At 34.7% G+C, this 23,276-nt stretch overlaps 1 protein-coding gene across 1 annotated transcript in view; it reads right to left on the bottom strand.

Moving 5' to 3' along the window:
• Nucleotides 1-9,881: 9,881 nt before the first annotated feature.
• The window catches only part of Trap1 (TNF receptor associated protein 1), a 271,125-nt gene continuing 257,730 nt past the window's right edge, over nucleotides 9,882-23,276 (bottom strand). The window contains exons 16-17 of the mRNA XM_090403299.1: nucleotides 17,444-17,516; nucleotides 9,882-10,052 (exon numbers count right to left, since the gene is read on the bottom strand). Of these exons, the coding sequence (XP_090259425.1) occupies nucleotides 9,951-10,052; nucleotides 17,444-17,516 (175 nt within the window). The 3' untranslated portion in view covers nucleotides 9,882-9,950. The remainder of the gene's footprint in view (nucleotides 10,053-17,443; nucleotides 17,517-23,276) is intronic.

Genomic DNA, 23,276 nt, shown 5'->3' with positions numbered 1-23,276 from the left:
ACCTGAGATTAGCTCTGTTAACGCATTCCTGGATGCTGACAATGTCAAGTTCTTTCCTAATATCCTCGTTTTTAATATGATATTGCCATTGATGCCATCTGTTCACGCCTATAATCTTTCTCAGGACTCTCATATTTGCTGTCTCTAGCCTTTGGTCAAGTGTCTTATTTCTGACCCAGCTCTCAGATCCATAAGTTAAAACTGGTTGGAACACTGTCTTGTATACAGCTAATTTAGTGTTCCGACTAATTTCTCTCTTATTCCAAATGAATTTATTCAATTGACTTCCCACCATACCAGCTTTGCTGATTCTGTTGTCTATTTCTATATTTAATTTACTATCTTCAGTAAAAATCGTGCCTCAGTAGCCGAAATGTTTTACTTGTTCCACAGGTTCTCCATTCACAACACAGTTGACATTTTCAATGATTCTGCCTATTTTCATTGTCTTTATCTTTTTATTGCTGACCTTCATACCATATCTATTACAACAGCTATTCAATTTAGTCAGAGAATCTTGCAGACTTGTAGCGGATTTATTTAGAAGTATAACATCATCCGCATAAAGCAAAGAGCTGACATTAACATCTCCGATTTTGATATCATGTTTAATACCACTTTCCTTCATAATGTTGATCCACATAGATAATGAATAACAGAGGGGATAATGTACATCCTTGTCTGACACCAGATTTAACATTAAACCATCTTCCTGTATTTCCTTCAATTCTAACTGCTGACTTACAACTCAAATAAAGACTAAGTATTGCTTGATATAATGCCCCATTCACACCATATAACTGTAGCGTATTGAATAGTTTCTTTCTTGGCACCTTGTCATATGCCTTTTCCAAATCGACAAAACTTAAATACATATCTTTGTTATATTCCCATGCTTTCTTGACTATTTGTCGTAAAGTGAAGATCTGATCCTGACAGCCTCTATTTGGCCTGAATCCAGCTTGTTCTTCACCAAGCTTTTCTTCCACAATTCTTCTCAACCGTTTCTCAAGTATACTTGCATAGATCTTGCCAGGAACACTCAGTAGGGAAATACCTCTGTAATTCTCACATTCAGTTTTATTTCCCTTTTTATATATGGGTACCATGAGAGCTCTACTCGAATCATCGGGAATTCGTCCCTCTGTCCAGGCTTTCTGAACTATGCAGTGCAGCCACTGTAAGACTTATACCACCATACTTCAGCATTTCTGGTCGAATATCATCTACTCCTGCTGCCTTTCCACATTTCAAGCCTTTGATGGCTTTTTCTACTTCAGGTAAGGATATGTATTCCTGACTGCATGCCTGGTCAGTGTTTTTTACCACTGTGCTATCATCACTGCTTGTTTCATTTAGCAGTTTTTCAAAGTAATTACTCCATGCTTCAAGCATATCTTTTTCTCCTGTTTTCATGTCACCTTTATCATCTCTAACTCCTTTTACACTCTTTCCTCCATTCCTAAGCTTCTTCAATAACCTCCAGAATATTTTGCCACCTTCTTGATATTTATTTTCTATATTCTTGCCAAAGTCCTCCCATGACTTTTGTTTAGCTAGTTTTACACAGTGTTTAGCATTCTTGCATTTGTCTCTATATTCTCTAAGAGCACAAGCTGACTTATTTGACAGGAACTTTTGATATGCTTTCTTCTTTTTCTTCACTGCCTCTTTAACTTCCTGTGTCCACCAGGGAGTTCTGATTTTTTTCTCCTTGCAGACAACCTCACCACATGCCTCTCTGGCAGAATCAATCAATGTTTTCTTCAGAGTTTGCCACTGAATCTCCAAGGTTTGATTCCTGTTCTCAAACTCTTTCATGTCACTGTTGTTGGTTGTGTAAATGCAATAGGGTCTACTATTTCCCCCTATGATTGTCTTCAAAGGTAAAAGGCACAAGCCTGAGTTCGATGATAATTTGCCTCCTGGAAGTTTAGTAAGAATGGCACCAAAGGGGAGCATGATTACAACGTTATTCATTGACTTCATTATCCATCTTGGAAAAAATAAAGCTCCTGATTTTTGATGGGGCATCGTTGATGCTGCAGAGAATATTTTGCTGTACTGCCTTCCTCCAAACACCATTCCCGAACAACAGCCTCTAGACAAAGCTGTCTACTAGTCTTTCGAGCATCATTGGGATCAAGAACTCATGTTGTTCATGTACCAAAACCCTGATTGAAGCCTGACCAAAGCATGTTTTAATATAGTTCTCAGTAAAGTCTGGTCAAGTGTATGACCCACAGTAATAATCATTAGTGGAGTCAGAGCAATGGGCCTGTATCCGTTTAATCCTGACGCCATTCCTGAAGAAGCATTTGCACCATCTGTATTAACTGAAATTTTTGAGCTGCAATCTCTAAGTGTGAGAACTGAAGAGGATCCTCAAGATATTTCACCAATTCCGACTACTTCTGGGTTGAATGTTAGCAGGCGTCCAATTATCTACGACTCCGATTCTTCTAACACCGAGCCCAAGTCTTGTGTCTATCAGCCAAGACATCAACATCGTCTGCTTCGACTCTATTTCTTTAATAATGAGGAGGCTGCATCAATAACAGTACCTGTAAGGACATGTCCTAATCCTCCATCTAGTGATTCAGATAACTCCGATGATGATATTCCATTAGCAAATCTAAAAACAAAGAAACTCTTTGAAGTCATCGTTTCAGGAGTTAATGCCAATGCCAAATTATGCAGTTGTAAAGGCAACACCACGAAGAAAAGTGTTAAATTACAAGGGCCAGAGAGTGACCAAAGATCTTTTCAAAGAAAAAGATGGTAAGAAAGATAAGTCTGCAACCAAAAAATAAAGGAACAAACAGTGTCAACAGAGGGGGTGGTATTGCCATGAATGCAGAGAAGAAAAGGTTACTGATATGAGGCAATGCACACGGTGTCTTAAATGGTACCATGAAGTGTGTGTTGGCCTCACCAAAGAAGAATGTGGCGTATTTGTATGCCCTTATTACTGTTCTTAAGCTAATAATTGTTATATTCTTTTTTAAATATTTAATTTTGTTCAAGGGCTTTATTAAACTACTATGGTTTAATAAGGCCCACACAAGGTGTTTTTTAGACTTGGTTAAAATATAAATTACTGTAAGAATTGTTCTTATTTGTGTTTTTTTTAATTAGTGATAATACAAACTTGTTTAAGTTAAGGGATATTACATCCCATATCGTTTCTTAGCCGAATAAGAAACTCAGAGTTTCATGCCGAATATAGTAGAAACTATATAAAGTTCGGCAATTCCAAGCGTAAGCAAATACCTGGATACAGCAGCAATCGCCGAACTTTATATAGTTTCTACTATATTCGGCATGTAACTCTTTGAGTTTCTTATTCGGCTAAGAAACGATATGGGATGTAATATCCCTTAACTTAAACAAGTCATATGTCGTCGAATTGAAGCCTTTGGCTCTTCATATAATCTGATAATACAAACTTTAATATGAACACTGTTGTTTCAATTAATCTAAACAATTGTCTAACTTATTCAAATTTTAAATAAGGCGGGCCTTATTTGCCTCAGGTACCTTTATATATATCTGTAACTGAAGATATTCAAGTATATTTAATATTCAATTTGTATATTCAAGTATAGATATGCATTTTATTTTTTACATTTTATTATACTTCATTTATTTTACTTTTCCTGGTCAAAATTATGGTTTTGAAATGATGGGATTCATAAGCGTATAAAAGCTATTCAGTAGACATGAGTGGAATCAAATCCCAAGATTGGTAATAACCAATCTTGTGATTTAATTGTCTTGTTAAAAACGATTTTCTTTTGATTAAAATTATTGGATTTTCCCAAAAGATAACACTTTTTTTAACTACTTATTAAAACATATAACGTGCAGTTAGCGGGTTTACAATGCCACTTGAACAAAACTTGAAACATTAACTACAAACTGATTTTTAATGGTTTGCAAATTTTAAACTCATTTGCCATGTGTTAAAAAACACCTATGTGAATTTTTGTTCATATTTATTACAATGGCTGGAGGAATACAAGTCTTCCAATGTATTGCTATGTATGAAAATGAACAAAAACATAGCCAATTTTACTCTCATCAGTCTTGCAGCTAAATACAAGTTTGATAGTATATTGTGGAAGACAAAAACATTCACTTCATATGTTACATATTTTATGGTGTTTTTGCATTTGTTACTACTTGAAACTACAGGAAATTTTCAGAACTTTTTTTTGTGTGATATAAAAAAAATTATCTCAATATATATTATATAGTAGATATTAGTATTGAGCTTATTTTTTTAAGGTTGATTCTAGAAATGAATGCAGGTATAATTTTCACATCTGACAATAATTTAGATTTTGTCAATTATATATATATATATGCAATCTCAGGTTGCATATTTCCCCTCAGTCTTCAAAATTTAGGACTAAAACTGCCTTGCCACTCCCTATGGGAAATAAAAAGCATTAATGGGGTACAACCCCATTTTCTCATGTACACGAGAAAATGGCGTACCTACCCACAGGTAGGTACTCTTCAAAACTTTTTGAACTGATAAGCAGAGAAAGTCGATTGACTTTTATAGATTGTCACTCCCTCCTACACACTTTGTTTCTTGTACTATCAGTTACAAATTTGTTTGCAACTGCTGAGGATGAGAACACAAAAGTAATGAAATTTGCACTTGTGTCCTTTTTGAAGTCACCAGGAGAGGGTCATTTATGCACATGACCTCTAGACAACGGAACAACCTGATGGAAATTTCAGCTATCCATTATAACTGTAGAGAAAACTGGCTACCAAATATGATGGGTGGAAAGCTGAGCAGACCTACTTGATTGTATAAAATTTCTGTGGTTTGTGTCCAGAGGTGATGATGTATTCCATCATTCTAGATCCATGTTGGATTGTGAGGAATCATGCCACATTTTTCTTTTGATTGTCTAATGAACACAGAACCCCATATTTACAATTCTCAAACCTCATTAATACACATTTAACACTATCTTATGAAAAAAAATAATAAATTCAACTTGCAAACACATTTCAAGGAATGCATTGAATCATGTTTGTAAGTTGAGGTTCACTTGTATTTTGATACTTTTATGCCAATTTTATGATATATTATAAAAATAGTGTTTAAATGAATGGGATATTTTAGTTTCTGTCAGGTAATTATAACTATTGGGTACTTTATACATGAATAAATATTTCTTACTTATGGATAAGGTGTTATTGATAAGATATTATTTAAATAATTGATATTTATTACAAGTTTAATAAATTATACATTTTAGTGTGAAATAATTTTAAGAAGGATAGCCAAAAATGCTTGTTAATTTTTAATAGGGCATATGGTCTCCATTAACAGCCAAAACAGTGGTACATCTTGGTTGCATGGACTGGATAAGATGATCAAACAGTTCTTGTGGGATAATTCCCCATTCTTCTGTGAGAGCAATTTATACCTCTTGAAACGATCGTGGTGGCACTAGTCGAGCAGAAACTTGCCTACCTAAAGCATCCCAGGCATGTTCGATTGGATTACAATCCGGTGAACAGGCAGGCCAGGCCAGGCCAGTCCATTTGTTCAATACCTTCTTCCTCAAACCACTCGTATCAAATTTGCACAGTGTGGACGAGCATTGTCATCCATAAATAAAAATGAATTCTTGGCCAATTGCAGCAGCAGCACATGGACGAACTATTGGTTCCAAAATCTCATTGCAATACCTTTGGCTGTTAATGAACTGTTTCTAATAAAATAGAGATCAGTATGGCCACCTATACTTATTCCAGCCCATACCATCAAACTCCCACCTTGATGATATTTGGGTCTTTCATGAACAAACTGGATTCTTTCACGTTTCAACATATCAAGATATGTTGGTTATCTGGTTGCAGACTGAACCTAGACTCGTCACTAAAAAGTGCGTGAGCCCAATCCTCATTTGTCTAGGTGCAATGTTCCTGTGCTGGCATTCTTCAGGCTCTTTTGTGATTTGCAGTAAGTGGAATTGGAACATTTCCCATCTCAAAGCGATTCCAAAGTCGCGAAATCATGCTTTGAGATACACGACACGTTGAGCAATAACTTGCTGTGTTTGTCCAGCTTCTAATCAACCAGTGGCTGTCCAAGTCATGGATTCCAGGATATCATGTTGCTTTGCTCTGCCATTTTTAACAAAATAATGGGTGGTAGGTGACACAAGTTTACAATTGAAGTGATAATTATGCACTGTGGGAGTGAGTGCAACAAGCTACACTTTTATACCCCCACATGCTAATAAGGCTAAGACACATTTCGACAAGTCTTAACATGATTTTGTATGCATTTGCATGTTCTACTGTTGTATATATTAAGAATATTTTAAAATAAAAGTGTTACATTTTTATAATTTACCAGAAAACCAAAATATCCCCTAATTGTTTTGAGCAGTATATTAGAAATTTGAGAGAAAATTGAATTGAACAAAGTGTAAGTATAATAAGCTTTTTTCATTCAATCATCTTAGTGGTGAAGACAGAGAGTTGCTGGTGTACTCCTGTGATGAGTCTATGGACTTCTTGGAGGTGTCACGAATAATAATAATAAAAAATCATTTTCCTCCCTTTCCAACACCTGTTTGGAGTGAAGTTCAATGTCCATGAACAGTTCCAAATTTGTTCAGTGTAAATTTTTACTAGAAAAGTTTACCATTAATCTTTGTTGCTCTTTCTTTTAATGGAATGAGGGGAATTTTCTAATGTATTTTCATTCCCAAAGGTAAATACATGGAACTCTTTCAGAGTTCATTTTCATTGAGAGATAGAGAGCTGAAAACTTAGTTCAACATGATTATGACAGGCAGCTGTGTGATGTTTTTGTAGATTTAGAGTTAAATTACCATTTAACTCTAAATGTTATCCCTACTTTCAGGATTATGCACTGTGGAAGTGAGTGCAACAAGCCACACTTTTATACCTAAAACATGCTAACCTATAGTTAATTTTTTTTTTTTTAATTTAAATAATGGATATTTCATACTATGTTACATGATTCATGCTTTAAGAGTTAAAAAATATCTTTGGGTATATATTATATCATGAAATTTTCATTTTCATTCAATAAATTTATATAACCACCTATTTGCATAGGAGGTTTTATTATATTACAGAAACTGTTTATTATACTCCTGTCTATTCAATAAGTAAATCCATTTTTAAAAGTGAAGGTTGTAAATAATTGCATTTTATTTTTTTACTGAAAGATTAATTTAATCACCACTTAGCAATTTACTAAGATGTGAATGGATGTGAAAATTTATAGTGGCTAAATCTCATCCCAAATGTTGGAGAGAGAGACTGATTCCCTATGATACAGTTTTTTAATGAGAATCCAACACAAAAGATCTAATCATAACCTATCATTAGATTATCTGGAGCTCTGCTCTAGATGCTAAGCATAATTTTTTTTCAAACTTCAAGTCATCAATATTCTGCTTACAGTAGGACTGTAGAATTATGCTCAACAATGGAATTAATTTATTTGCAAACATCCATGGCCATTGGTTTAAGAGCAATTATGCTCTGAATTCTAAGGTGAAAAACCATAAGTGATTTTCAGCTGACAGCAAATTACCTGGCCTCATAAGTGGAAATATGATTTTTCTATCCAGCTATTGTAATTAAAGATAAAGTATACTGTTTTATGGTCATAATTACAACTACATTGAACTTGATCCAGTTTCATTATTTCTCACATTTCTGAGGCTGAATACCTGCTGGACACTGTGAAACTGTAGGCTAGCCTGCAACAGTGTGCATTATCATTTAAAAAAGGAAAATTGGAATTTAAGTAGGATGTAACTCAAAAATACCATAATGTTTAATCTTTATCTCTTCCTTCCTCCAAGAAGGTTAAACTTTCTTGGCCACTGCATTTATCATTACATTTTCCGTCTGTCAAAATCACATGCCATCAAGCACGCTGATATACATTGGAAAGTGTTTTCACAGTTTCCCTAACTATACATTCTCTCTGCTTCATTTCAAAGAACCTGTTCCAGGGGTAAGGATGTACTTAATATGATTACTTTGCAAGATCTGGATACTACAGCTAAACTGAGTACACTCTCTAGAATTGCCCAAGGATCATAAATCCAATTGTTCATTATGCCCAGTAAATAGGCTATTCTGAGTTGCAAAACCACAGGTTAGACCTACATAAAAAAATACTAACTTCTTTATCCAAATTCAAGGAGATGTGAACACTGAAATGTATCTCAAGATTTTCCTGTAGATTTGACTTGTAAAAAAACCACAGGTTAGACCTACATAAAAAAATACTAACTTCTTTATCCAAATTCAAGGAGATGTGAACACTGAAATGTATCTCAAGATTTTCCTGTAGATTTGACTTGTAAATACATCCTGGTGTGATATTTGGTAAATGTTAGATTTTTCAATTTTAGTTAACAAAACTTACTAGTTGGAAGTTTATTTTGCACTTGGTTAAAAATATAATAAATTCAGTTTAATCCTTTATCCAAGTGTAAGCAAACAAAGTATGAGCCTGAAAATATCTTCAGGATTGAGGTAAGGTGGTACATCCCTTGGAAACTCGTAGCAAAGGTGGACCAAGCTTTCATCACTCCTTGTCTCGGTATCTCCCATAATGCAAAGCACATCTCCTTGCAGACATGTATACTGCTATGCATTAAGGGAAGGGCCACTACCCAGACCGGTTTCAACCTTTATTGAGGTCTCGTCAGTGGGAGGCAGACCGAGAGTGGTGATACTAAGGCAGAAATATGACCTCTCCATTGCTTCTGCCTCCCACTAACGAGACCTCAATAAAGGTTGAAACCAGTCTGGGTAGTGGCCCTTCCCTTAATGCACAGCAGTATACATGTCTGCAAGGAGATGTGCTTTGCATTATGGGAGATACTGAGACAAGGAGTGATGAGAGCTTGGTCCACCTTTGCTAAGAGTTGTCAAGGGATATACCCACCTTACCTCAGTCCTGAAGATATTTTCAGGTGCAAACTTTGTTTGCCTACACTTGGATAAAGGATTAAACTAAATTCATTAAAAACTTACTAGTAGAAAGGACTGCTATAAATCCCTTGTTTACTGCTGTTCCAGTGACACCTCATTATGAATGCAACTATGCTGATGTATGCGTCATATGGACAAGTGATGCAGTAACTTCCATTTTACATGCAACCACATCCTAAAACTAAGTTTACTGTTTATCAAAAACCTGTATTTAATAACTATCTGCGTATCATCTTGCTCAAACACCAACATCGTGGAAGTTATCCCACTTGATAATTGAGGACTGTGTTTTTATGGTCAAACTATAGTGTTCTGTGATTTGTTTCTCTACATTAGGTTAATCCAACCTCAGAAGTTTAGACTTGTGCAGAAAGGAGATGATATAGTTTCAAATTTAAAAAGTATCTTGAGCAGTATCAATAAGTTTTTTTTTTTTCTCCAACCAGCTAGTTTTCTAACAGAAAACCTTACCTCATCCTGACACTGGCTATTACATCAGTGTCTAACTATACATTCTCTTTGCTTCATTTCAATTGTTAACGAGATTTTTCTTACTCTGTTTTCTCAGTATTATAAGAGAGTTAGTTCTCTGTGAAACTACAAAAAAAAAAAAAAAAGCTCCCATAGTAGTCATGCTATTCTAAAGCAGATCTTTCAGTATAAATTATTCTTGGTTCCTTAAGAGCTAAGTTAGAATTGACTTCACCAATGGAGAAACTACAAGTATAGACCATTAAACTTATCAGTAAGAAGTATATTACATGTATTATCCTGTAATTTAGTACACAAAAAATGAGCTTAACTTTGTGGTTTTAAAGTATAAGTTTTAAGTAACAACAACAACAACAAAAAAAAAATCTTTTATTATACAGCTTGATATTTTAAGTCACATGATCATCTTTATCTATACATTACTAAAAAATCTAGCGCTTTTCTAACATTAATGTTAACAACTCATTCAGGTTATTTGTAACTTTCCGTGGGTCATCTACTAATCCTGCAGACACCATTGCATTATCAAACAACTAGAGGGGTGGGGAAAAAAATAAATATAAATATCATTGGTTATTTTTTAAAAAAATATAATGCAAATTATTAAAAGTAATAAATGCTTAATATGGATTTGCTGTCTGAACCATTATCATATTTCTATTTTAATTTTCCATTAGATGCTAAATACAATATTCATCATGTTGTATTTTTAAAAGTAATTTATGTCAGATGAAATTATATTCTTGTTTTAATTAATTTTTAATCCTTTACCCTCGACCTTTGTCGAGGTCTCATGAGTGGGAGTTAGCTCAAGGAAGACACTAAGGTGAAATCAATGCTGAAGTTTATACACACCTATCCCTGATCCAGAGTATTTTAATTATACACCATTTTATTACTTATATATGGAATATATATATATTTATTATTAAAGAACACGTAATTATATATAACAGATCAAATAATGAATATTATATTATTCTATTGTATTTTGTCTAACTGTTCACAGTGAGACTAGAATGAAAATTTTTTTCTCATCTTATAGGAGAAGAGAAATGTTTCCTACAGTTTGCAGCATGTGAAGTTTTTTTTTTTTTTTTTTTTTTTTTTTTTTTTGAGGATGATGGAGATGCTTAATCACTGCTGCTAAACTTTCCAGGATATACCTCTCACTTGAGAAGCAATTAACACAGAATTACAATCACCCTGCTGTCTGGAAATTTTTTACAGCCATATTTGTTTAAGTTAGGTGTGTTCTACAAAGCATAGGCAGATTCCCAGAATAATCTATCACTTTTGAATCACAGTCAAAAGGTCATTTATGAATAGGAGAAAGAGCTTGGATAAAAGCACAGATCCCTTGAGTACTCTAGCTTCAGTTGGGAAATGTGAAGAAAGAAAGCCATCCACCAAATTACCAAAGACAAAACTAGGTAGACAATATCTAGTTTGATAAGTAAGCCTTTGTGCCAGACCTGATCAAATGACTTGGAAATGTGTGGAGTGACCACATGATATGGAAAAGTGTAGTAGTGTTGGCAAGAGTAGGGAGTCTAGCATTTTAGTGCAGCTACCTTTGCAACAAAATAAGTCGAAAAAAAAAATTGAATTTACATCATTTAAGAAAGAGACTTGGATGCAACAATGCGTCTAAGATAACTGTGAGCTCTTGTCTGTCTTTGTGCCAGTGTAGTTAGTGTATGGGTAATTCAGTAATCAGAAGCAAGCTAATACTTTCAAACATTTTGCATTTGAGTTCAGCCTGGTCATAAATATTTTTGTACATAAAGAGCTAATATAATTTATTGAAAAATTTTTTATAATTACATGTAAGATTTTATCTTTAAAGCTCTGCTACATTACCAAAACATTTATGTGAGCAGAAATAATATAATACAATAAAAGGGATTACAAAAACTTAAGCATGTTTTATAATAATTCAAGTATAGACTTTCCTTGCTTATAGTCATGGGAATCTTCCATTTCTTCAGATCATAAAAATTATGATCATCTTATGAAAGACATGTAACCAATAACCTTGCTTAGGAGACTAAACACAGAACTTCAAGTCTTATACTATGATGAAATTCATCAACCATCCGGCAGGAATACTTGTTACACTTTATTTCTCACTGCAATAATCAACATCAAATTCCTGACATGATCCTCAAGTGGTGTACATGATACTAGGAGAGTAACAATATGATAAGTTTACATTATAACTAACTTTCTATCAACAATTTGCTGCAAAATTAATCTGTCAGGACTCCAATGGTGTTAATTTTTAAGTTTTTGTGTTCTGACTGCATCAATCCATCTAGATATGGGTCATCACTAAATCTTTGACTGCTATCTTAGCATCAAAATTTTTTTGCTAATCTTTCTGCTTAAGTGACCATACTCAGTTGAAATTAGCTCTGCTCACATATTCCTGAATGCTAACAATGTCCCGTTAGCAACAATCTTAAACCCAAATACAGCAACAACTTACATAATGTGGTTTCAAACAATGCAGATTTCATTGTAATGCAGTTTGTAATTAGTATAAAATGCATTACAGTACATTTATTGTAATTTCATCAGAAATATACATTAATACAAAATTAAGGTGGAAAGTGTTTGGACATTAGCATAAATGTTCCATATTTATCTTAGTTCATGACCTTATGGAGCAGTAATGCAGCGTAGACTATACTGTATTTATGGTACAGAAATAAAGATATTAAGTTAGTAGTCACCATAGCTATGCCAGATATTTAGGATTAGTCACTGCACATATGCATTGTCCGCACGGTTAACCTAGTGGCTGTGTACTTTTCAACCATATGCCTGGGGAAGGAGTGTCCTAGGTTCGATTCCTGTCGGAGAAGTGAGGAGCTTAAGGATCTTCCTCGGCCATAGCCGCTCTTGGGCGTGGACAGTAGGGTTTTCATCCCGCTGTATCCTGTGTGTTCACGGGTCAGGTAAACCAGACCCATCAACACATAGGATACAGCCATAGGACATAACACGGCAAGAAAGGCAACAGGAAACCCACCTTGCTCATAGTCACTTCCCTAGCATGGGAACATAGCTGCCCCTACCATCCGGAAATTGAAAGGAAATCATTCCATTCCACATATGCATTAATCATTTCAGTGGCATCTTGAAATAAAGCTTCACTTAGCTAATTGACATGTATAGTGATTAGTGCATCTCTCTCTCTATGTTGACATGGCATAGTTTTTTTTTTTAAGTGATTCATCTCATTAGGTTAAAAATTTATCATCTTAGTAATATTATGAAAACCGAATATAAACACTCTTAATGAAGTTTTATTTTCGGTATTATTGATATTATTGAATTAAGTATTGATAAAATTTATTAACTCTACCAACTAGTTTCACCACACTTTAACTATTGGCATCTTCAGTGCACTGACATATAGACTTAAAACAATCTCACAATTATGAGTAACTGTAAAACTGACAAGAATAATTACAAATAAAATAGCATATCACGTGTACAAGGTTAGCTAGCTGTTGTTAAGGAACTTCCTGTAGTTTGTGTTAAAGTTCATTTCTTGTATTTTTAGAGATCTAATTAGGGTTTTCCATATCTCTGGGAGTATAAAATAGCATCAAACGTGAATGAAACATGTATCATATCACGTGTACAAGGTTAGCTAGCTGTTGTTAAGGAACTTCCTGTAGTTTGTGTTGAAGTTCATTTCTTGTATTTTTAGAGATCTAATTAGGGTTTTCCATATCTCTGGGAGCATAAAACCTTGATTTCTGTTAAGGTTAACAGTAGAACGAGCTACTGTGGCTGCTTCTTTGAAAATTCTTGAATGGTAGTTTTCCTCTATGTAAGGGGAACAGCTTTTGTTCCACTCGATGACATGGTTAGTTGTAGAGAAATGAGACAATAGGCCAGAAATGTCCTGTCTGTTGTTTTTTTACGTAGCCAATGTGCTCTTTTTGCCTGATTTCAAGGCTTCTTGAAGTCTGTCCGATGTAACTTGAGCCACATGAGCAACACCAGCATATTTATAGAAAGCATATTTACGAATAGTTTCTATTGGTTGGAATGTTACTCTTATTTTGTGTGGTTTGAGGAGGCTGGCGAGTTTGTTGGAGATGAATTGCAATGGTTTTTATATATTGAATATCTTCTTGTTCTCTTTGTGGTGGTTCCGAGAAAAGGATTTTATTGACTGGTCTTCTTGGATAGCCGTTCAAGTACAGATTGTTAGAAATTAATGTTAACTCATCTTGAAGGGTCTTGTCTGTTGTGATGCTCATAGCTCTTTTCTTTAACATGTGTACAATGCTGAGTTTATGTGAGATATGGTGAGAGGAGCTGAAATGTAGGTAGCATCCTGTAGACCGATAGATTTATGCTGCCATCAGTTTGGTTTTTGATTAAGATTTCTAAAAATGGGTTGTTTGTCTCATTCAAGTTCCAGAGTAAATTTAATCGAATGATGGAAGGAGTTAATCTTTTTGATAAAGTCATATAGGTCATCTTTGTTGTTGTTCCAAACGATGAAGATATCGTCCACATATCTGTACCAAATTTTAGGTTTGGGAATAATTTGGGATAGGATTTTGTTTTCGAGGTTGGCACATGAAGGTGAAAGTGGGCTCCCCATTGCCAAGCCTGTTAATTGTTGGTAGATCTTATTTTTCTATGAAAAGTTAGAATTGAGGCAGTGAGCAAACAATAAGGTTATGTCTTGTGGGAACAAGGTACTTAAGATGTCAATGACCTCCACTACAGGAACGTTTGTAAAGAGAGAGGTGACATCTAGGCTAGCTAGAAGGTCATTATCCGATATATTGATTTTTTTTTTAGCTTTTCCACGAAATATCCTGAGTTCTTGATGTAACTCTCCGAGTTGTGGATGTGTTGTTTTAAGAGTTTTGAGAGATGTTTGGACAATAAGTAGGTAGGAGAGTTGATTGCATCAATGATGGGGCATAAAGGAATATCATCTTTGTGCACTTTTGGGACGCCATAGAGTCTCGGAGTTAAAGGATACATGGATTTTAGTTCTTTAATCAGATCTGTTGGCCAGTTTGATAAATTGCGTAGTAATTCACTGGTATCATGGTGGTTTTTTAATGTCAGATCTTTCGTTAAAATATGGTAAACGGATAAGTCTGATAGTAGATGGTTAACTTTGTCTTCATAATCCTTTGAGTTCAATATTACAGTACTGTTTCCTTTATCTGCTTTAAGTATTATGATGTCTTTGTTGTTTTTTAATTCACAAATAGTTCTATATAGTGAGGAGAAGTTTTGTTTTATGGAATAGGGAGAGGAAAGTATTACGCAACTTTTTAGTCTTAGATCATTTGTTGTGTGAGGCGGTAATAATGAGATTCCTTTGTCTAGACAGACTACAGATGAAATCCACTTGAGGTATCTGTTGAGGAGCTAACCTTTCTTGAGAATATCGATTTCAGGTTTCTTTAAACCAAATATTATTTTAATAAACACTCTTTTTCATTTTCTTCATCATACAAATATGGGGAAAAACAAATCAGTTAATGCATAAAGCAAATTTGAAATGATAAGACTACTCACATTATTTGATATCCTCAGACTTAGATATTGTTACTTTATCCTTTATATCCTTAATCCATACACCAGTTAATATATGATAGGCTGTTATCTTGAGTAGGTTTGCTTTATTGCTGTGCTTTATCTACTGCCTCCAATAACTGGGATGTGGTCTCGCACAGGGCATTAAAATCATCCATGCTACAGTGAAATTCAAATCCATAGCCTATTGGAGAATGGAGATGCTATCCACTTTATTAATGTGTTTCCAAACCCCTGATTGTTTGTTCAGTTGGGTTGGCATCTAATCCAAGACTCATCACAAGGGATTATGGCCAATTCTTTCTCTTCCTTCAAGAGTAAAATTTTATTGGCTGACTTTCATGCATAATTCACTTATGTCATGGAGAGAGAGAGAGAGAGAGAGAGAGATGAAGCCTACCTTGTACACACTTAACTTATCCAACTGTAACAAACCTACAATGACATTCAAAGTAATTAATGCACTGATAATCTGAAAACTTGAAATAAGATTGAAAACTTATAACACATTTTGATATGAAATCCTGCTTGAAAGACATGGAACTTTATGAAGTCACTTCTCCAATATGCAGAGTTGAGATTGAATCCTAATGGACAGTTTCAAGTCAGCAATAAAAATCATCTACTACCATCTGTAGAGATTCTATAACAGCAGTGTCTCTTGACCAATGCGATGAGCTTAAGAGAAACTTCTATAGCACATCATTGCTTGAATCCTGAGAAATATCATTTCCTACCACATGAAAATAAAGTCATTTGGTGAATAAAGTAATGCATGTGTCTATAGCCTAAGGTTGCTTCAGATGTATAATGCTGATATTCTTATTAACATCCCCCATTATTTTGTTTGTTTTATTCCAACATTCTGATGCACAGCTATGTAACAGTTGTAGAGAACTCATCCTACGAAACTATGTTGATGCCTAGTTGTCAAAAAAATAAGTTTTAATTGCATTCTAGTACTGAGTGATATCACCTCTTTGGCCTGAATGACAGCAACTACCTTTCAGGGCATGCTTTCAACCAATTTCTGATACATCGCAACAGGAATATTCCCCATTGCTGATGATGGCTGCTGTGGTCTGGAGCAAATTCAGTATTCTAATTTGTCCCAAATATGTTTGATGGGGTTGAGGTCAAGACTCTGAGCCAGCCAGTCCAGCACTTTGATGTTGTTTGGTTGAAACCAGTCTCAGACATACAGTGCAGTATGACCTGGAGAATTGTCATGCTGAAACATGGAAGAAAAACTATCCTTGGGACATGCTTTCAACCAATTTCTGGGGTCATCCTCTAAATCTTTCACTGCCATCTTAGTATCAAACATTTTTTGCTAATCTTTCAGTTTCCATTCTGTTTAAGTGACCATACACAGCTGAGATTAGCTCTGTTTACACATTCCTGAAAAAAACAAAAACGTCACAACAGGAATATTCTTCCATTCCTCGTACAAAGGCTATCCCATTGTTGATGATAGCTGCTGTGGTCTAGAGTGAATGCGGCATTCTAAGTTGTCCCTAAGATGTTCAATGGGGTTGAAATCTGGACTCTGAGTAGGCAGTTCAACACTTCAACATTATGCAGTAAGACCTGGAGCACTGTCAAGCTGAAACATACAAGGGTCACTGTCAAAGCATTTCCACAAAATCAGAAGCACTAAGTTGTCCGGGTAGCCATCAGATGCCATGGTTTTGGGCATGTCCACTAATGGACCAAGCCCTATCCAATTGAAACCTCCCCAACCAAACTTGACAGCTGGAATGAAGCAGTCCTGCCAGAACCGTTTTCTGGATAATCTCCAGATCCAAACATTTGGAAGCATGATTCATCACTCCACAACATCCTTTTCCAATCATCTATGCAACTCTCTGCAGACAGTTGCATGTGTAGCATTTTCCAGATTGACTGTGTGGTGTGTTTGAACATTCTGCACAGAGTTCATCAGTCTGTCAGTGGCCTCCCAGGATGTTTTCCTGCTATGGTAGCACCATCAACTTTCCATCTATGAATGACATAAGCAGTGGTGGATTTCAGTATACTGAAACAGGTAGATAGACAGAAAGACTGAACTGATGTGACACCTAACTACCATCACATGTTATAAGTCTGTAAAGTTCAGTTGAATGTGGCGTCTTGACATCGAGTACAGTGCAAAACATGCAGCACATCCCACCTTTTATTACCAGACTTACGTAGACACTCCCTGTCTGCATGTGGTGGGATCTGAAATTTGCATGGCACGTAAGGTGTCAAAATACTTTTGTCAACATTATGTGTGAGACATATACACACTGGGAAAAAAAAAAAAAAAAAAAAAAAAAAAAAAATTGCTTACCTGATTCGCTAATAATTCTGCCAACCTCGGATCACTTTCAATCAAGGAACCAAGAGATTTCATAATTGGGTGACTATAAAAACAATATGTGTAAAGTTATACCAAAGCTGATTAATAATAACTTCCTGAAGCAAAGCTGTAATTTTTTATGGCAACCTTTAATGGCAGCAATAATTTTATATCAGCTAATCAGAATTTTCTTTTTTTCCCCTTATTTTATAACCATTATGCAATTTAGACCTGTTAGACACCACCCTAAACAATTACATGAAATTAATAATTATTAATAGCTGTGTTAAAAAGTTTAATTTAACTATGACTATAAATAATATAGGGTTTCTTAAAAAGAACTCCAGAGTTTTAATCGAATCTTGGGGTACTTTCGTCGAGTATACAGAATACCGTGATAGTAATGACATTATCTCTATAATTTCATTACTATCATGCTGGAAGTTGGGGCAGCAATAACTTTCATCCTGATCAGTGGAAGATCACTAAGTGACAACGGTGTAAAGGATACGGTAGGCGGATAATCATGGAGAACAAGAAACGGCTAGCACACTTCTCTAGAAGGCTATTGCTGGACAAGGAAGGCAAGGGGATACCACCTTGTTTTATTTTTCCCTAGTAAGATAGCAGTATGGATGACATTCTAAAAGATAGTAAAGTGCACACTGACTCAATACTTGTGCAAGGCAGGGGAAGAAGCAAGGCTTCCCAGGTCAAAAACCAGTGAAATCCTTGTACATTCATTGGGACGTGGAATGTGAGAACCCTCCTAAAATACAAATTGGAAAATTTGAAGAGAGAAATGGATAGATCAAAAATAGCAATATTGGGAATTAGTGAAATGAGATGGAATGGAACTGGAGACTTTTGGAATGGTGATTACAGAATCACTTATTCAGGTGATGAGACAGCAAAAAATGGAGTCACGGTGGTTCTCAATAAGGAATGGGGGAAGAAGAGTAATCAACTTAGTAAAATGTAGTAGCAGTGATAATGGTAAAACTAGAAGCAAAACCAACAAATATTATAATAATACAAGCTTACATGTCTACTAGCGACCACAGTGATGATGAAGTTGAGAGAGTACATGTAGATATTGAGAATCTAATCAAACTTGCCAAAAAGGAAGATAATCTTATTGTCATGGGTGATTGGAATGCAGTCATTGGTGAAGGCAAAGATGGTAGAGGTAGGAAAGTACGGACTTAATCATTACTAATACCTGGTATGAGGTACCAAAAAGAAGAAGGTATACTTGGAAAATGCCAGGAGATATAGGACGGTACCAAATGGATTATATTATGACAAGAAATAGATTTAAAAATCATGCAAAAGTTACCTGGGAGCTGATGTTGATAGTGACCACAATTTGGTTTTATTGAAATGTAATCTGAAATTTAAAAAGCTGTCACAACCAAAGAAAAGGCCCAAATGGAACATAACCTGAAAACAGAGGAAAATCATAGAAACTATAAACAGCAAACTGATGAAAGCATTAAAACTGGAGAGAGGGGAAAAGAAAAACATAGAGGAAAAATGGACTCATATGAAGGATACAATCATCAAGACTGCATAGGATTAACGAACAACCAAATAAAAAAGCCATGGATCACCCAGGACATTCTAGATCTAATAGATGAAAGAAGGAAATACAAAATCTCCCTAAAGGAAGAAAGCAAAGACAAATATAAACATATTAAAAAAAATTTTAATATGTTTATATTAAAATTTTTATATTAAAAAAGTTTAAAGAAGCAAAAGAACAATGGTATACAGAGAAATGTAAAGAAATAGATCTAACAAAGACTGTGGGAATCGATAAAACTTATAACATTATAAAAGGAATAAGCCAGCAAAACAAGACAAGAAGCACAATTATCAAAAATAAACATGGGAATATACTAATAGATAGGAAGAAATTTCGGAAGGACGGAAGGAGTACTTAGAAGATCTATATAGCGGAAAAGATCTAGACGGCAAGAAGATGAAACAAGACGATGTGGAAGAAATTGGTCCAACTATATTGAAATATTAAAAGATGAATTTGAATGGGCACTAAATGAATTGTCAACCAACAAGGCATCAGGCATTGATAACATCCCTTCAGAAATTAATAAAATACTCAGGAAACATAACTAAGTTATACCTTTTCAAGATCATAAAGGATATTTATGAAATGGGGATCATACCCAAAGATTTTGCACAATGCTCTATCATACCCATTCCTAAAGTAAATAATGCAAACAAGTGTGAAAATCATCGAACAATAAGCTTAATATCACATGGTTTGAAAATACTACTCAAAATTATACAAAAAAAAAAAAGACTAACAAAGAAGGTTGAAGAATATGTTGGCAATGACCAGTTTGGATTCAGGAAACAACAGGGGACAAGAGAAGCAATCCTAGCTCTAAGAGCAGTTATTGAAATAAGATTTAAGAATCAAAATACTCTGTTAGTCTTTCTTGACTTGGAGAAAGCCTTCAATAGTATTGACAGGAACCAAATGTTTCACCTCCTAAAAGCAATAAAGGTAGATTGGAGAGATAGAAGGCTCATATTTAATCTTTACAAGCATCAAGAAGCCCTAATAGAAGCAGCCAATAATAAAACAAAACCTGCAATAGCAAAAATACGTAGAGGTGTAAGATAGGAGTGCTCTCTTTCACTTACACTGTTTAATCTATACATTGAGGATGCAATAAATATGGCAGTTATAGCTGATAACGAAAACAAAATATTTAATTACAAGTAAAGCAAATCCAATGAAAATAAATAATAACCTGGAAATAAATAATAACCTAATACAACAGGTATATTCTTTTAAATATCTTGGAAGTCTTATCACAGAAGATGGAAGAAACCAATCAGATATTCAAGAACGAATAATCCTAGCCAAAAAAGCATTCTACAACAGAAGAAACATTTTTACCAGTAAATGACTTAGCACCCAGCTCAAAACTAGTGAAAACATTCATATGGAGCATTGCATTATATGGTTGTGAGGCCTGGACTTGAAACAATACATCAAAAAGTTGGAGGCATTTAAACTTTGGTGCTGGAGAAAGATGATGAAAATTAGTTGGACGGAAAGGAAAAGTAATGAAGAAGTTCTAAATATAGTTCATGAAGAGCGGTCATTAATGAAACACATCAATAAGAGAAGAAAAAGCCTAATTGGATACCATTTGAGGCATGGGGGAACTGATTACAGAAATAATGGAGGGGGACTGTAGAAGGAAAGAGGCCATGAGGCAGACCAAGAATTTCATATATAAATAACATAATGATGCTAACTGGCACTAAGAGTTATGAAAAGATAAAAAAGAGGTCACAAGACAGGATGTTATGATGTGTTTCTATAATTACCAATCTTCGGATTGATGCACCAAAGAAGAAAACCACCACCTAAGGTTTGCTCTGCTCGCATAGAAATGATGCAAAATTCATTTCTAATATCTTAATTTTTAATCTTTGTATTTATGCCATCTGTTCATTGCCTTAATTTTTTTTTTACGACTTTCACATTTGTAATCTCTTGTCTTTGATCAGCTCATTATCAGCTCATTATTATGTTGTATAAAGAGGACAAAGGGTGGGGGGGCTTTTTTGTGTGGGAACACACAAAATTCACTGACATACCCAACTAACCTGTACTGTGATCATCCATCATGAAGAAGAAGAATAGATCAATAAAGGATAATGTACATACAACATAATGTACTACATGTTTACTTTGAAGCTGTTATAGCAATTTACTCTCATGAAATCACCTAGGATCTATTCCTGGAGATACCATAAATGAAACAAAATTTAATAACTCAAGCTGCTATTTAGTATGTAAAAAAAAAAAGCAAAGTTGTCATATCCCAAACACCAGATAGGAATTGGAATACATACTTTCAATGTACCATATGCTTTTCTTTGTATATTAGATGTTCAGAACTTACAACTGAATTACTAACTTAAAACAACTTGAACAAAAAGGTGTTAGCTGATTTTTTTATTATTATTATTTTTTTTAACAACTTTGTGCACATACCACTCTAAATGTTTGATTTGTGAATAATAGTTATTGAAGCTGACAATTCTAGTCAACTGCAACAGTTATCTTAAGAGACAATATCCTCAAAGGAAAGTATGTATGCCTTTATCAAAATAATTGGATAATTATATATAGGAAAATGTAGAAAAGGAAACGATCATATTTCTTATAGTTTGATGAATCTCTTTTATGCAAATATTTCTGCACTAGTCTGTTCCAGTTTCCACATTCCAGTTATTTACAATATATTCTGTTCATTATTGAACTAGATAATTTTTTTAAATTTTCATTTATGTGGTAGATGATTACCACTGACAGAGATGCAACTCTACTACCATGCATATTGGGGGCCTGAAACACATTAATGCTCTGCAGGAGACCCTTCTCCAAAGAAGGATTTCTTCCGCGGCATACTAAGGAGCTTTATTTCAGTTACTCACTGAAATAAAGTTATGCACTGTTGGTGATATATTGTGCATTTATAACATTCTGTAAATGAGTTCTCTGACTAGTTTTTCTATTTTTTGGGAAAAGAAACCTGATATTCTGAGAGAACAAACTAATTTCATCTCCATATAACAATCAAAAAAAAAAAAAAAAAAACTTTTTTTTTTTTTTTTTTTTGTTCAAGAATGTGAAACCAGATTTTTTTCCCAACTGACTGCACCACAAGCTAGGTTACCATTTGTAATGTGATGTATTAATCTAATTTTACTGTATATCTTTTGTGCTGTTTTGCTTTCTTTTGTGTGTGTGTACAGTGTTTTTATAAACTCTGGACACACACAAGAAAGCAAAACAACTGCATAATCTAAATCTAAATCTTCATTAAAAGGACAAGTTATAATAACCTACTTACTTTTTCCTCTTTGATAAAATTGTCATACAGGTAATATAAAAACCGTCATTTAAGCTTGGTGAATTGTCCAAGTGATGCCACTATGGTACAGTGTCTTTTATTACAATGTATATCTGTAGTGCACGAATTTGTTCATACATAGTAGCTAAATAAGGAAAAAATTTACCAGCAAAATTGTGGTAGCTCATATGTCTTGGAACTTCTTTGGGAGATGGACTCCTTGACTCTTTATCCCTTTATCTGATTTTAGCTTGTGTATGAGAGGATTATTATGGGTAAATTACCAGCTCATTGTGAGTATTGTAAGCTGTATTAGCTTTATCTTGCGATGGAGGATTTTGGTTTTTATGTTTGAAATGATCTGATGTTTGTAGTCTGCTGCCTGTTGAATATAGCTCATATGTGATTTTCAGAAGGCAGCTATCAATGGTTCATGCCCATTTCGGTTGAGTGTGCTGTCATGGTTTATGCTACCCGGGCTACAAAATTCGCATCAGTTTGACCGTATGATGCATTCTTATGGATGTATGAAACTTTTAAGAGTGTATAGCACATCAGTGCTCATCTTAATTGCTTTTGCAATTAATTGTAGGATAACTTTGAATACTTTAATTTATCAATTAACTGTAACCAAATCTGTGAAGAGTGGGAGGGGAGACCTCCACATAAAGGAATGCGGAGAACCGACCAGGGGCTTCTGACCTAATGTCCAATCCTCACCTTCTTGTGGTGCACCCTGTTGGGTATCTACTTGGATACTGAACGAACGAGGATGGGCTGGCAATTTGGGATTTAGCCGACCAAATTGTATTCTTATTGGTTAAACCAAAATTAAAAATGATGGTACGACATGACAAAATTTCATGCCGGCTGGGGCATCACCCAGTTAAACAAGGCCCCCGTTGTTTTCGCCAGGGAAC

The sequence above is a fragment of the Typopeltis vanoorti genome, chromosome 13, assembly GCF_054136105.1.
Source record: "Typopeltis vanoorti isolate ZY-2024b chromosome 13, IOZ_Tvanoo_1.0, whole genome shotgun sequence".
Lineage (NCBI taxonomy): Eukaryota > Metazoa > Arthropoda > Arachnida > Uropygi > Thelyphonidae > Typopeltis > Typopeltis vanoorti.
Note: the sequence above shows the minus strand (reverse complement) of the source record. Positions and strands in the feature narration are given on the sequence as shown.